General features: G+C 48.6%; 1 protein-coding gene across 2 annotated transcripts in view; it reads left to right on the top strand.

The window, feature by feature from the left end:
- The first annotated feature begins 4,187 nt into the window (after window positions 1–4,187).
- The window catches only part of UGT2A2 (UDP glucuronosyltransferase family 2 member A2), a 43,390-nt gene continuing 33,460 nt past the window's right edge, over window positions 4,188–14,117 (top strand). The window contains exons 1-2 of one of the 2 annotated variants that reach the window (XM_029073459.2): window positions 4,188–4,537; window positions 8,439–9,323. In XM_029073459.2, the coding sequence (XP_028929292.1) occupies window positions 8,606–9,323 (718 nt within the window). In that variant the 5' untranslated portion in view covers window positions 4,188–4,537; window positions 8,439–8,605. The remainder of the gene's footprint in view (window positions 4,538–8,438; window positions 9,324–14,117) is intronic. The other variant, XM_029073462.2, reaches the window with a different exon arrangement.

The following is a 14,117-nucleotide window of genomic DNA, read 5'->3' as shown; positions in this document are numbered from 1 at the left end:
GGTGAAGAGTCGTGTTTCTTCCTCTTTTGATGGGATGCTTCCCAGCTGCCTTTGTGGTCAATATTCTGGGGATTTCCAAAACATTCCACCTATCCCACTGGGAAGAGTCTGATTTTCAGCTGGCCTGTCCCCGTTCACGTACAGATTTGGTCACGGGTGCCTTTAGAGAGAGAGAAATAACACAGGACTGGAAGTCAGGGGGCTTGGGTTCTAAGCCTGCCCCCGCCACTTGTCTGTAGTTTGACCTTGGGCCAGTCACATAATAATAACAATAATAATAATATTACTATTATTAATATTACTTACTATGAGACAAGCACTACACTAAGCCAATGGGTAGATGCAAGGTAACCAGGTCAATCCCTGTCTCGCAAGGGCTCGGAGTCTAAGTAGCTGCTCTCAGCCTCAATTTCCTCACCTGTAAAATGGGGATCTATTATCTGTTCCCTCTCCCCCTCATATCGTCAGCCTCGTGTGGGACAGGGGTTGTCCAAAAATCATTTATTTCTATTAATGTCCGTCTCCTCCACGAGTCTGCAAACTCACTGTGGAGTGGGAACGTGTCTCCCAACTCTACTATATTGTACTCTCCCAAGCGCTTAGTACAGTGCTCTGATTGACTGAATTATTCTCACAGACAGTGTTGAATGAAGGCAAGTTGTGAAAGTGACAAGGTGTAGCGGGGAGAAGATGGGGAGTCATCCAGGCTCAACAGGAGCTGGAACTTTCCACCCTCCCATATCTATAGGATACTGAAATTGTGGGCAGGAAACATGTCCACCAACTCTGTCGTATTGTGCTCTCCAAAGTGTTTAGTACAGTGCTCTGCACACAGCAAGTGCTCAGTAAATATCATTGATGCTGATGATGAAATTGAGTTGAATTGGGTGCAGGGCAAACAGGGCTTCTGATCTCTGAATCCCTGGAGGAGCAGTGGCCCAAAGCTTCGGTTTTGGGCTGACAAAATTTTTGGTTTATTGTTTATTGTTCACTAGCAGTAGATTGCCATAGAAACTAATGTTTTGAAACCAAGAAATTATTCCTAAGGTAGATGAGGTTTCCCCGTGTCAATCGGGGGACTTGGGGACATGGGGAGGCTCTGCAGGGCATCCTGAAATAGCTGGTTAACGGAAGCAGTGAAGAGTGCCATGGCAGCTGTGGAGGTAGTCAGGGAGGGTCTGACCATGTCTGATTCCCTACTGTGGAGTAATAATAACAATAACTGTGGCATTTGTTCAGCGCTTACTATGTGCCAGGTACTGTACTAAGCGCTGGGGTGGATACAGGCAGATCGGGTTGGACACGGTCCTTGTCCCCCATGGGGCTCACAATCTGAGTCTTTCCCAGAGTGCTCTGTACAATGTTCAGCACACAATAAGTATTTAATAAAGCCTGTTACTAGTACTGCTATCACAGGACAGAAACTTGCAGCTCTAATTCTCTCTTTCTCTCTCTGTGAAAATATATATAGAGAGAGAGATCTGTATTATCGTTATTATTAAGTGCCGACAAGTCATTTCTGATTCATAGCGACTCCATAGATATACTTTCTCCAGATCGCCCTGTCCTCTGCCGTAATCCCCAACCTTTCTGCTGGTTCTTCCGTTATCACTGTTATGGTCCATATCCATCTAGCCGCCGGTCTGCCTCTTCCATGTTTTCCCTGGACTTTTCCTAGCATTAGTGTCTTCTCCAGAGAATCAGTCCTCCTGATGATGTATCCAAAATATGCTAATCTAAGTGGAGTAATTTGGCCTTCCAAAGATCACTTTGGTTTAATTTTCTAAGTGGAGTAATTTGGCCTTCCAAAGATCACTTTGGTTTAATTTGCTCTAGAATCCATTTGTTTGTCTTTCGGGCAGTCCACGTATATATCGATAAATATATATTTCCATTTCTCTCCCTTTTTCTCTCCAGCTCTCTCCCTCTCTATCTATAGGGAGGGAGACAGAGACAGAGACAGAGGTGATATGCGCTAAGCGCTTCTTATGTGCCAAGCACAAGATAATCAGGTTGGACCCAGTCCCTGTCCCACATGGGGTTCACAGTTTAAGTAGAAGGGAGATATTAACTCTGTCCTAAACAGGGGCGTAGATACAAGATAATCAAGTTGCAAACAATTTCTCTCCCAGTGGGACTCACGTGTTAAGGGCTTACTATGTGCCACACACCTGACCAAGCACTGGGGTAGATTCAGGATAATCAGATTGAACACAGCCCTTGTCCCACATGGGGTTCACAGTCTAAAGAAGTTCCTGCCCCAGAGAGAATTGCCTGCCTTCTCTCGTATCATTATCAACACAAGTTTTTGAGAGTTTAGGCTTCAGAGTAAATACGGCAATTAAAGCAGACTGACCTTTGGAGAATGGCCTCCGTTACACGATTAGAACTGTGCAGTCAAGCTTATGAAAGACCCTATTAGGATCAGAGCCACCTAAGATCGTGTTTTCCGGTCATGTTTCTCTTCCTCATAGAATCATTATTTAAGACTGATCAAACAGGCTCAGTTTTCTGATCCTGCTCAGGGTAGGAAAACTACAGGAATGCTAAGAGGTAGGAATAGTGGAACACGGTTGTATAAGATCTTCTGAAACCAATAGGGTGAAAGAAGTGACTTCACAGAATGTGTCTGCATTATGGTACTTATTACTTGTATTATGGTACTTGTTAAGCATTAACTATGTGCCAAGCACTCTTCTATGTCCTGGGGTAGATTCAAGAGGATCGAGTTGGACACAGTCCCTGTCCTACATGGGGTCCACGATCTGTTAAATGATCACCATCTTGCAGTTGAGGTAATTCAGGCGAAGAGAAGTTAGAGCAGGTGAGTTTCGGAGCTGGGTTTAGGACCCAGGCCCTTCTGACTCCTGTGCTCAATTTTCAGTAGGCCAAGCTGCATCCCTAATGAAAAACCTTATCTCAGGTCAATTTGAGACTTGACCGTTGGGATTTTCAACTTCTATTACTGCTGAGCTCTGTGAAAATGAAGGGGCCATTAAGGGGGGTCTGCTCTTTGGAAGATAACCCTAGGGTTCAATCCTTCCTTCAAATTCCGATGTCACAAGACAGTCACACGAATGGTCAACTAGCTCAGGAGGACTCCTTTTAGCTAATTGTTAACCACGAGGCCTAGCAAGATACCTTCAGAAGCACCATTTTGCAGAAGTTCATCCGAGTCAAAAAGAACCTGGAGGGCTTCTCTGTGAGGATATCTGACCGGCTCACTGGCTCTTTAGCTATTTATTGCATTTCACTCCCAGGCCTCTCTGAGCCCAGACCCCTCTTCTGAGCCGTGGGAGCTGGGACAGAGGAAAGCTAAGACTGTAAAATAAAAATTCTGGACCTTAAGGTGTCCAATGCCAAATCATATCCACGCAGGGGGCTGACCAGCTGACCACCCTATAATGGGGCAGAACTCCTGGCAGCAGGAATAAAAGCACCAAGCGGGGCTTTGAGTTGGGCAGGTTGAACTGGGGTAATTCACCTGGGCCGGAGATTCCGTCCGGTGACCAGTGGAGCCACTCGATGTGGGACGAAATCAGCCCCGGAATCAAAAACGTAGAGACTTGCTGCCAAGGGGGAATGATTTACCAGCAGAAGTCCCGGAAGATAGTGTGACCTAGGGCTGGGAATCAGGAGACCTGGGTTCTAATCTCCGCATCGCTGTTTGCTTGTCATGTGACCTTGGGAAACTCATTTGTTCTGGAGTCGAAGAGGGCTGACCATCTGGGGGACACAAGGCCCGGGTGGAGCCTACACACTCTACCAAGGGAGGAGACTTGGGTCCGGGTGCCACCCCAACTCCTTCATGACCCTCGGCCCGGAGTCCACCCACACATTAATCCGGGCCTCGAGGCACTTTGGTGCCCTTCCAGACTGCCTATTCTGCCCACTCAATTCCTGTGTCCATCCCCCTTGGTTCTCCCAGAGAACTCAGGGCTCCACCCTCTGACCTACCTCGCCTCTCCTCAGCAGCTTTCCCCAACTCCGGATGTTCCCGATCAGAGCCTCCTCTGACCTTCCTCTCTGACACCGACTCTCCCTGAGTACCCTGATGGCTCCCACCTCACCCATGGGGGGTGGGGGAGGGGACCAGAGTTGACCGTTGGAAAGGTCAGGACCAATGGGATTCCCAGACAGCAGGGGGCCACATTCCAACTGCCTGGCGGGCGTGGCCAGGAATGAAATTACAGCCCGGCCCAAGCACGGGAAAGTTGAGGCAGGTCTGAGGGAGCCAGAGATCATGTAACGTGAGATTATCCTTCTTTTCTTCTCACCCCTACTTCCCTCTCTCTTTTATCTCCAAGTGGATGTTGAGGTGCTCCCGGTTCTGGATAGGCAGAGTCAGTGGCTCCCTGTTCCTTGGTGATCGGTCACCAGAGAGCATTATCTGCACATTGGACCACTGCTTCCTCCTTGACCCCAAGCTCTAAACGCTTCTGTCCCGGCTGCCACCAGGGCTCACGGGAGCTCTCTGTCCACGGCAAAGAGATTGCTCCGGCTGATTTCCTCCTCTCCTCTGTTGCAAAATTATCAGGTAAATCTGATTTGATTTCTCAAAGAGCTGCCGTAGAGTGACTGTGGGCACAGGAGGATGGGGGGAGAAGACTGGGGGGAGAAGGCCAGAGGGAGGTGGGCCAGAGGGAAGACTCGGACACGTTCCGTCCCGCGTTGAGTTGGAAATTTGGGTTTTTGCCAGAAGTGGGATCTTCACCCACGATTGGGTCCCATGGACTTTCAGTGGAAGCCGGATTTTGAATAAGGAACTCGAGGCATTCAATAGCATGGGAAACGACCGAGGCTTCTCCAGTTGGCCCGAATGCACTCTGGAGGATGCTTGTCGTTCCCATGGAGACAGAGCAGGTGACGGGGTAGAATGGTCCATGGAATCTCTTTCAGGTGAGATTCGTCTGCCAAAGCAATATGGAGGGCAGGGTCTACTCTCTGAGGGATGCAGGTAAATCCTAAAGGACCCTGTGTGTGTGTTTCAGAGTGCCCTGGATAAAGGGGAGTCTTGCCCCAGATGGGAGAGAAAATCAATCAATCAATCAATTAATCAATTGTATTTGCCGAGCACTTACTGTGTGCAGAGCCCCCTACTATGCACTCGGAACAGTACAATATAACAGAGTTGCAAGACACGTCCCCCGCCCACAACGACCTTCCAGTCTAGGGTAAACATGGACTAAACGTAGATTCAGAGGCACAAAATCTGGATGCATTTTAGCACTGAGAGAAGCAGCATGACCTAGTGGAAAGAGCAGGGGCCTGGGAGTCAGAGGACCTGGGTTCTAATCCCAGCTCTGCCATTTACTTGCTGTGTGAACTTGGGCAGATCACTCAACTTCTCTGTGCCTCAGTTCTCCTGTTCTCCCCCCTACTTAGACTTTGAGCTCCATGTGGGTCAGGGACTGTGTTCAACCTAATTAACTTGTATCTACCCCAGCTGTTAGAACACTGTTTGACACATAATAAAGACTTAAAAATACCATAAAAATTATTATTGCTTCTTAAAAGCAGAAAACCCTTAACCTTTTAGGTACAGTTGGTTTCGAAATTACCACAGCTTGTCACCATCTTCTACGGACTGTTAATTCACATCAATAAGATCTCTTGGTTGATTACTATTGTTAACAAAAATGTACATTTTATAAAGTATAAGATAATTTTTTTTTGGTGTACTTCTAAGGTCCCCCCGCCCCGTGAAATTCATCACAGAGCAGGGTTCAAAATGCCTGGTGTAAGTCTCTGATGAAAATCAATCATCAATAGTATTTATTGAGCATTCTCTTTGGGTGCAGAGCACTGTACTAAGTGCTTTGGAGAATACAATAGCTTACAGTCTAGTGGGGGAGATGGACGTTAATATAAATCAATTATGGATATGGACATATGTGCTAAGGGGCTGAGGGTGGAGTGAAGAAAGGGTGTAAACACAAGCGCTTATAGAAGTGGGTGGGAGAAGGGAAAATGAGGGTTTAGCCTGGGAAGGCTTCTCGGAGGAGATCTGATTTTAATAAGGCATAGGAGTGGGGGAAAGCGGTGCTCTGCCAGATATGAAGGCTTGGAGGACCCAAAGCTTCATTTTATTGTATGCATCTTCCCTCATATTTCCTTCTGGGTCTTTGTCACCAAAAAGCTACGGAAGATATCTTAAACTGAGGCTCACCACGTTGGATTCAACGAATGTAGGGAGGATTTTCCTTGTCGTGAGCCCCGTGTAGGACGTGGGACTGTGTTCAATCTGATTGCCCCAGCGCTTAGAACAATGCTGAGCATTTAATAAGTTCCTAAAAAATACTACTATTACTACTATCATTATTATTACTACTACAAAATAATAACGAGATCAGACACAATCTCTGCCCCACATGACAGCTACTGACTCCCCATTTTCCAGATGAGGAAATTGAGGCATAGAGAAGTTCGGTGACTTATCCAAGACCACAGAGTGGGCAAGTGGCAAAGCAGGGATTTACCTGCTATGTCGAACTCTGTAGCAGGGTTCTACCCAGGTCTTCTGATTCCCCGGGCCTGTGCTCTTTCCGCTAGCCCGCGTGGCTTCTCCAGTCTTTGTAACAGACTGATCCTGAGGTCAGTGAAGAAATCCAAAAGTCATACGTTCTGGAAATATCATTACACAGTCAGAACCCTAGCCCTCTGTGGCCTGTCCAGCTTACTAGATTGTAAGCTCCCGAAGGGAAGAAACTGTATCTTCCAACTCTTTTGTATTATAACCAATCAACATCTGTGTGCAGAGCACTGTACTAAATACTTTGGAGAGTACAGTACAACAGAGTTAGTTGACATGTTCCCTGCCAACAAGGAGCTTGTAGTCTACAGAGGAAAACAGATTTTAAAATAAATAAATGAATTACAGGTATGTTCATAAGTGCTGTGGGGCTGACGGTGGGATGAATATCAAGTGCTGAAAGGGTACAGATTCAAGAGTATTCTCCCAAGCATTTAGTACGATGCTCTGCACAGAGTAAGCGCTCCGTAACGACCATCAGTTGATTGATTCGGTCCCTGAGAATGACTCAGTGGCAAACTGAAAGAAGAATCATCAATAATAGGATGTCATCTGGTCCTTATGGAGTGTCATCTTATTTATGCCTATTCTTTTCTCTGCTTACCACTGTTGCATGGAATTTCCCTCTTCCACGGTGTCAGTAATCCTGTCCAACTTAATATCACCTCAAAATTGAATGAACACCTTGCCCAGGAAACAATATTCAACGTGCCTGCCCCTGCTGAGGGTGCCTGCCCCTGCTGAGGCTGAAGCTGTGCTACACATTCCGACTGGGTTTCCCCCACTCCAATTGCGTTGACCCCAGTGATCGCTCGGTTTGTCGACGAGACTAATATGGCTGGGACAAAGTCAGAGGTCTTTCTTGTTTCTGGCTTTATGATATTTACTGTTTAGGTGGCCCATCAATTTATCAGGTAAAGAATGCACCCTCTAGTTCACTTGAGGTACTTCACTGTTAAACAAGATTTCCCAAATAGTTTGAATTGAGATTCCTGAGTGGCATAATGACTTATCTCCTTTTTTTTCCACTTTCTGAACCTTCCAAATTTGAACAATAAAACTGTGGCCTTACTGATCATTGACATGGTCCGCGATCCTAGACTAGAGTTCTAATTCCAGACTGTAAGCTCTTTGCTCTTTGTATCTACCAACTCTGTGGTACTCTACTCGCCCAAGGTCTTAGTACGGTGCTCTGCACGCAGTAAGCACTCAATAAATACGATTGATTGGTTGATTAATTCTAGATTCTTGACTGAGACTTTGGAGGAAAGGACTCAGCATTAAAGGATTTATTAAAGAAGTTCGATCTAGTCCTCTGTTGACTGCCAAGAACTGGGCAAGTGAGTGTGGATGATTCCCCACAAACCCTCACCACTATTGAAAACCAATTCAAGCATGTGTCCTAGTGACAATGGGTAGTGGATTTCACTGGCAGTGGTGTCACACATAACAATAATAATAATAATAATGATGTTGGTATTTGTTAAGCACCTACTACGTGCAGAGCACTGTTCTAAGTGCTGGGGTATACAGGGTAATCAGGTTGTCCCACATGAGGCTCACAGTCTTAATCCCCATTTTACAGATGAGGTAACTGAGGCACAGAGAAGTTAAGTGACTTGCCCACAGTCACACAGCTGACAAATGGCAGAGGTGGTGGGATTCGAACCTATGACCTCTGACTCCCAAGCCCGCGCTCTTTCCACTGAGCCACGCTACAACCAATACAACCACGCTGCACACATGTGACACACACCTCACTCTCTATAAAATTAGCTGAAGTCTTGCCCATCAAATCCAAGGTTTTATTAAGGGGAAAAGACGATTATTGCTTAAACTCACAGCGCTGATAAAAACGATTAAAGTTAGCGTCCCCTTTGCATTTTCTGTCTCCTTTTTAATCTAGAGAACTAAGGCCTGTCGATTGAGGTGCGAGCACCGAATAAACACGGTACCTCCTTGGAGAAAAACTAACAAACCACAGTTCACCAAGTGTCCCGGCCTAAGATCGTTGTGAAAACCCCTTTGGCCTGTAGCAGGAGAGCCGCGGCGGCTTTCACAGGGGGTGACATCATGTCACAGAAGCGTGTTCAGCTACTGGTCCTTCACCTGACTCTTGTAGGCTCGGTCCTCTGTGGGAACGTGCTGATTTGGCCCACTGAGGGAAGCCACTGGCTGAATATTAAGATCATTCTAGAAGAGCTGATTCAGAGGAACCACACTGTTACGGTGCTAGTTTCCACAGCTCCCCTCTTCATCAACTCCAGCGCCGACTCCCCCGTAACTTTCGAGCTGTTCCCGGTGCCCTTTGGCAAGCACGAAATAGATTCCGTGATCCACGATATGATCTCGCTGTGGCTGAGCCACAAGCCCACCTCCCTGACGCTCTGGAGATTCTACAAGGAGCTGGGAAAACTGTACGAAAGGTTATTTAAGATCAATATGCAGCTCTGTGACGGAGTCCTTGCCAACCAGCAGTTGCTGGCTAAACTGAGGAGGGGGCGTTTCGACGTGTTAGTGTCGGACCCCGTCACGATCTGCGGGGACCTGATTGCTTTGAACTTGGGGATCCCGTTTCTGTTCACCCTGAGATTCACCCCGGCCTCAACCGTCGAGAGACACTGCGGGAAAATCCCTTCTCCCGCCTCCTATGTGCCGGCGGCTCTGTCAGAACTCACCGACCGCATGCCCTTCGGGGACAGAGTGAAAAACGTTTTATCGTACCTTCTGCAAGACTATATCTTCCAGTCCTACTGGGGACAGTGGGATTCCTACTACAGCAAAATCCTGGGTGAGTCTGAGGATCCCTCCTTGCGTTTCTCATCCCATTTTATGTCTCGAATCCAGGACTGGAGGGTTGCACCCTAAGCAGGTGAGAGTTTTCTCACGGAGAAGGTCGACGGAGGGTTTAGCGCTTTGCTTCTTTCTGAAAGTGGTCTGGGAGGGGGCTGAGGAGATCAGGTTTAAAATAATCGGCAAATAATTGAAAACAAGAAGCCAGGCTCTGCTGAACCTGCACTTGGGGGGCTTGTGAGAAACCAGAGAAGGCTATGGGAGAGGTCTGAGAAAGATTCAGCGCCCAGCGTCTATCCTTTGGACTCCCTTTCGCTCGGTCTCGGGGGAGTCTGTCAGGGCGGAGGAAGGTCCGGGACCCGTTTCAGACACTGGGCCCCTCGGCGGTGGGGAGAAGTGGGCTGTTCCGGGTCATCTGCCGAACGACACCGTAACGGTACGATGCACGCGTTTCACCAGATACACGTTGCAACCTGATGGCATCACGCAGATTTCCACCCAAGCCCTGTGCCACTCCTGGGGGTCACCCAGACCCCCTTCTCCTTCCAGAGCCATTGCTTTACCCTCCCAAGTCTCTGTTGACACGGACAGTAACGATAACTGCGCTAACTCCCTCTCCTCCGCGTCATCTGTACACTTGGATCCGGCCCCTTTTAAGCACCCGATATCCGCCCCACCCTCGGCTCGTCAACGCTCCCGTGCCCATCTGTAATCGGTTGATTTATATCAGTGTCTGTCTCCCCCTCTAGAATGTAAGCTCGCTGAGGGCCGGGAACACATCTACTATCTCTGTTGTGTTTTCCTCTCCCAACGCACAGAGCAAGCGTTCAATGCGTACCACTGATAGATCGATCGACTAAATGTTTGTCGAACACTTACTCCGGGTCACGCGCCATGCTACGCACTAGGGTAGAGACCAGATAATCAGGGCTTTCAGGGGCTGCTTCGAGCTCGGGAAGAACGAGACTAGCACCGCCAGACTTTCAACCCTCTCTGCCCTCAGTGGCCCTTCTGAAAATTAGGGTATTTGTTAAATGCTTCCTCGGATACCGCCGCTTACTACTCTCTGTCCCACATGGGGCCAAGTAGGAGGGAGAACGGGTATTTTACTCCCATTTTACAGATGAAGGAACTGAGGCGCAGGGCAGCGACTTGCCCAAGGTCACGTGGTCTGCTGTGGGACCTTGTCTACCGTGGTCTTGACCGCCACCTGTCTGCTGGGTGACCTTGGGTAAGTCACTTCACTTCTCTGGGCCCTAGTTACCTCATCTGTAAAATGGGGATTAAGAATGAGCCCCTTGGGGGACAGGGACTACATCCAGCCTGATTCTCTCTACACCAGCGCTTAGTACAGTACACTTAACAAATACCATTAAAAAAAGAGTAGTGGAGCTGAGATTAGAACTCAGGTCCTCCAACTCCCAAGGCCTGTGCTCTTTCTATTAGGCCATGCTGCTTATGAGAAGCAGCGTGGCTCAGTGGAAAGAGCACGAGCTTAAGAGTCAGAGATCATGGGTTCGACTCCCGGCTCTGCCACTCGTCAGCTGGGTGACCGTGGGCGAGTCACTTCACTTCTCTGTGCCTCAGTTACCTCAGCTGTAAAATGGGGATGAAGACCGTGAGCCCCACTTGGGACAACCTGATGACCCTGTATCTACCCCAGCGCTTAGAACAGTGCTCTGCACATAGTAAGCGCTTAACAAATACCAACATTATTATTATTATTCTGAAATCACCTTTGGGAAAGCGAAAGGGGTAGGGGGGGGCTTTGGTGCGTTGGCTATGAAGGGTCATGGGGAGCAGTGGAAGTTGGTTAGGTTGGAGGGGAAAGAGAATCAGTGGACGAGCACATTTTCACATTTCCTCGGCCCACTGACTCGAATCGTCTCCGCACGGCTGAACGTTATAAGTACAGAGCGGGACGATTGCCCGGAGATGTTTGCTTCAGGCACTTTCAGAACTCTGCTGAAAACACTCCGAATCGGGGGCTCGGTTTTGCTCTTCCCAACGGCTAAATGCCTCAGGTTTTCCCAGCTTCCCATAACCTGGATACTTGGCATCGATACCAAAATGAGGCGGCTCAAATAACACCCCGGTGACATTTACGTAATGCCCTCCTCCACCCCTCTGGCACTTTTTCCCAGGACCTGGGTTTTTTCTATTCATTTACGGCATTCGTTAAGCGCTTCCTATACGCCGAGCGCTGATCTCGGAGCTGAGGTTGATGGAAGTTAATTAGGTTGGACGCAGTCCCCGACCCACACGGTTCGCAGCCTGAGGGAGAGAACGAGCCCCATTTTAGAGTTGAGGAGAATGAGGCACAGAGCAGTTAAGTGAGTTGCCCAAGATCTCACAGCAGCCAAGCGGCAGAGCTGGGAACCCAGGTCCTCTGACTCCCAGGCCCAGGCTCTATCCACTAGGCCACACTGCTTCTCTTTTGAGGGCAGAATATCCGGCTCGGCTGGTGTGTGTGTGTATGTTGGTGTTTGTTAAGCGCTTACTATGTGCCGAGCACTGTTCTAAGCGCTAGGGTAGACACGGGAATCAGGATGTCCCACGTGGGGCTCACAGTCTTAATCCCCATTTTACAGATGAGGTCACTGAGGCACAGAGAAGTTAAGTGACTCGCCCACAGTCACACAGCTGACAAGTGGCAGAGCTGGGATTCGAACTCATGACCTCTGACTCCAAAGCCCGGGCTCTTTCCACTGAGCCACGCTGTATGGGGGGGGGGGGGGGGGGCTCTCTGGAGTGGGAACAGAGAGTCCTAGTAGTAAATCATAACTTAAATCGAGCAAACTCACGAAGCTAAACTCAAGTTACCTGGACTAGGTTGCGTTACGGGAAGTATATTTAGAAGAGGTGAAGGAGAAGGTGGGAGGAGTAGGGGTGGTAAGTCATCACGGGTGGTAAATCTCTCGTGAACCGTAGCAAGGACATGGGTTAATTGTCAAAAATTCCCACATGTGTGTCAGGAAACCTGACCAGTCCGCAGTGTGGCCTAGCGGCAAGAGCACGGAACTCGGAGTCGGGTCCTCAGCCCGGCTCTGCCTCTGACCCGCTGTGTGAGTTTGGGCAAGTCGCTTGACACCTCTCTGGGCTTCACCTGTCGAGGAGCATAGTAATACCCCCTCTTTCTTATCTCAAAACAGTGTCCTGAGGATAAAATTCAGATAACTGCTGGGAAAACTCTTCGGAAAAATAAAATCACTCTATAAAAAACAAGGCATTACTATTTTGGATTATACTGCCTCCCCTGTCCCCGAGTGGATTCTGGGAGAAAGCCAGTCCAGTGGCTGGTTCACTCTGGCTGTGACCGCCAACACCTCCCACCCCACCCTGCCCCAGCTGACGGCACTGGGTGACCTCCCCCAGCCCCTGCTCTCACACCTCCCCCCTTATTTGTGGGGTCCCTTTGGAGACTATCCCAAGAACAAGAAGCTCCGTCCGTTTCACTCTCTTCCGTGTGCCCCTGCTAGTCTCAAGACCAATGCTCAGCACAGAGTAGGCGCTCAGTCAAGGCCGTGGATCCGATCTCGGCACTGATTCTGGAATTGATTTGGAGATTAAGGGGCCCTACTTAGTCAATAAAGGTCAGCTCTATAATTAGGCAATCTGAAACCTCTTTCGGCGAAGTTTAAAAATTCAGGACTAAAACCAAAGAGCGGGAGAAGCTTCAAGTTCCCCGCCGCCTAAAAAATGTAAATACCTTTTGAAATCAGAGTCCTTGCTACCCTCCCAGGCCAAGGAAAGCCAAACATTTTGTTTTGGTCTTTTTCTCTACCCAAACATTGGCCAATAATCATCAGTTTCCCAATTATGAGAAGCAGTGGGGCATTGTGGAAGAGCCGGGGCCTGGGAGACAGAGGACCTGGGTTCTAATCCCAGCTCTGCCACTTGTCAGCTGTGTGACTGTGGGCAAGTCACTTAACTTCTCTGGGCCTGTCACTTAACTTCTCTGGGCCTCGGTTCCCTCATCTGTAAAATGGGGATTGACCGTGAGCCTCACGTGGGACAACCCGATGACTCTGTATTTACCCCAGCGCTTAGAACAGTGCTCGGCACATAGTAAGCGCCTAACAAATACCAACATTATTATTATTATTACCTGCTTGTGACCTTGGGCAAGTCACTTCACTTCTCTTAGCCTCATCTGTGAAACGGGAATTCGATCCCTGTTCTCCCTCCTACTTAGACTGTGAGCCCCATGTGGGATCTGATGATCCCGTATTTACCGCGGGGCTTAGTACAATGCTTGATTACTAAGTGCTTAACAAATATCACAATGAAATATCACAATGGTAGTGATGATAATCCATCAACCCGCTGTGAGTTCTCCGTCAGCACAGGTGTTTTGCCCACAGGACTTTTGTCTGGAAGTGCTGGGGGAAAAAAAAAAAAATCTATTCGATCCTGGCCCCTACTTCCAGAAGGCAACACAGACGCAGCCCGACACTGAGAGCCCATACTTTAGTGCGGCAGGTATATATCATTTTCCAGCCCACGAGCACAACAGGTCCAATCATTCGTGGTGAGTTTACAGGCTGTTTCCTGCTCAGGAGGTGTTCTCCTGTGTGGGGAACAATGACCTGGGAGAGTTAACAATAATGGTATTTGTTAAGCGCTTACTATCCGCAGAGCACTGTTCTAAGCGCTGGGGGAGATACAGGGGAATCGGGTTGTCCCACGTGAGGCTCACAGTTAATCCCCATTTTACAGATGAGGTAACCGAGGCACAGAGAAGTGAAGCGACTCGCCCACAGTCACACAGCGGACGAGCGGCAGAGCCGGG

Source organism: Ornithorhynchus anatinus, chromosome 10 (assembly GCF_004115215.2).
Source record: "Ornithorhynchus anatinus isolate Pmale09 chromosome 10, mOrnAna1.pri.v4, whole genome shotgun sequence".
In the NCBI taxonomy this organism is placed as follows: Eukaryota; Metazoa; Chordata; class Mammalia; order Monotremata; family Ornithorhynchidae; genus Ornithorhynchus; species Ornithorhynchus anatinus.
The sequence above is the reverse complement of the archived record's forward strand: the minus strand, read 5'-3'. Positions and strand labels throughout refer to the sequence as shown.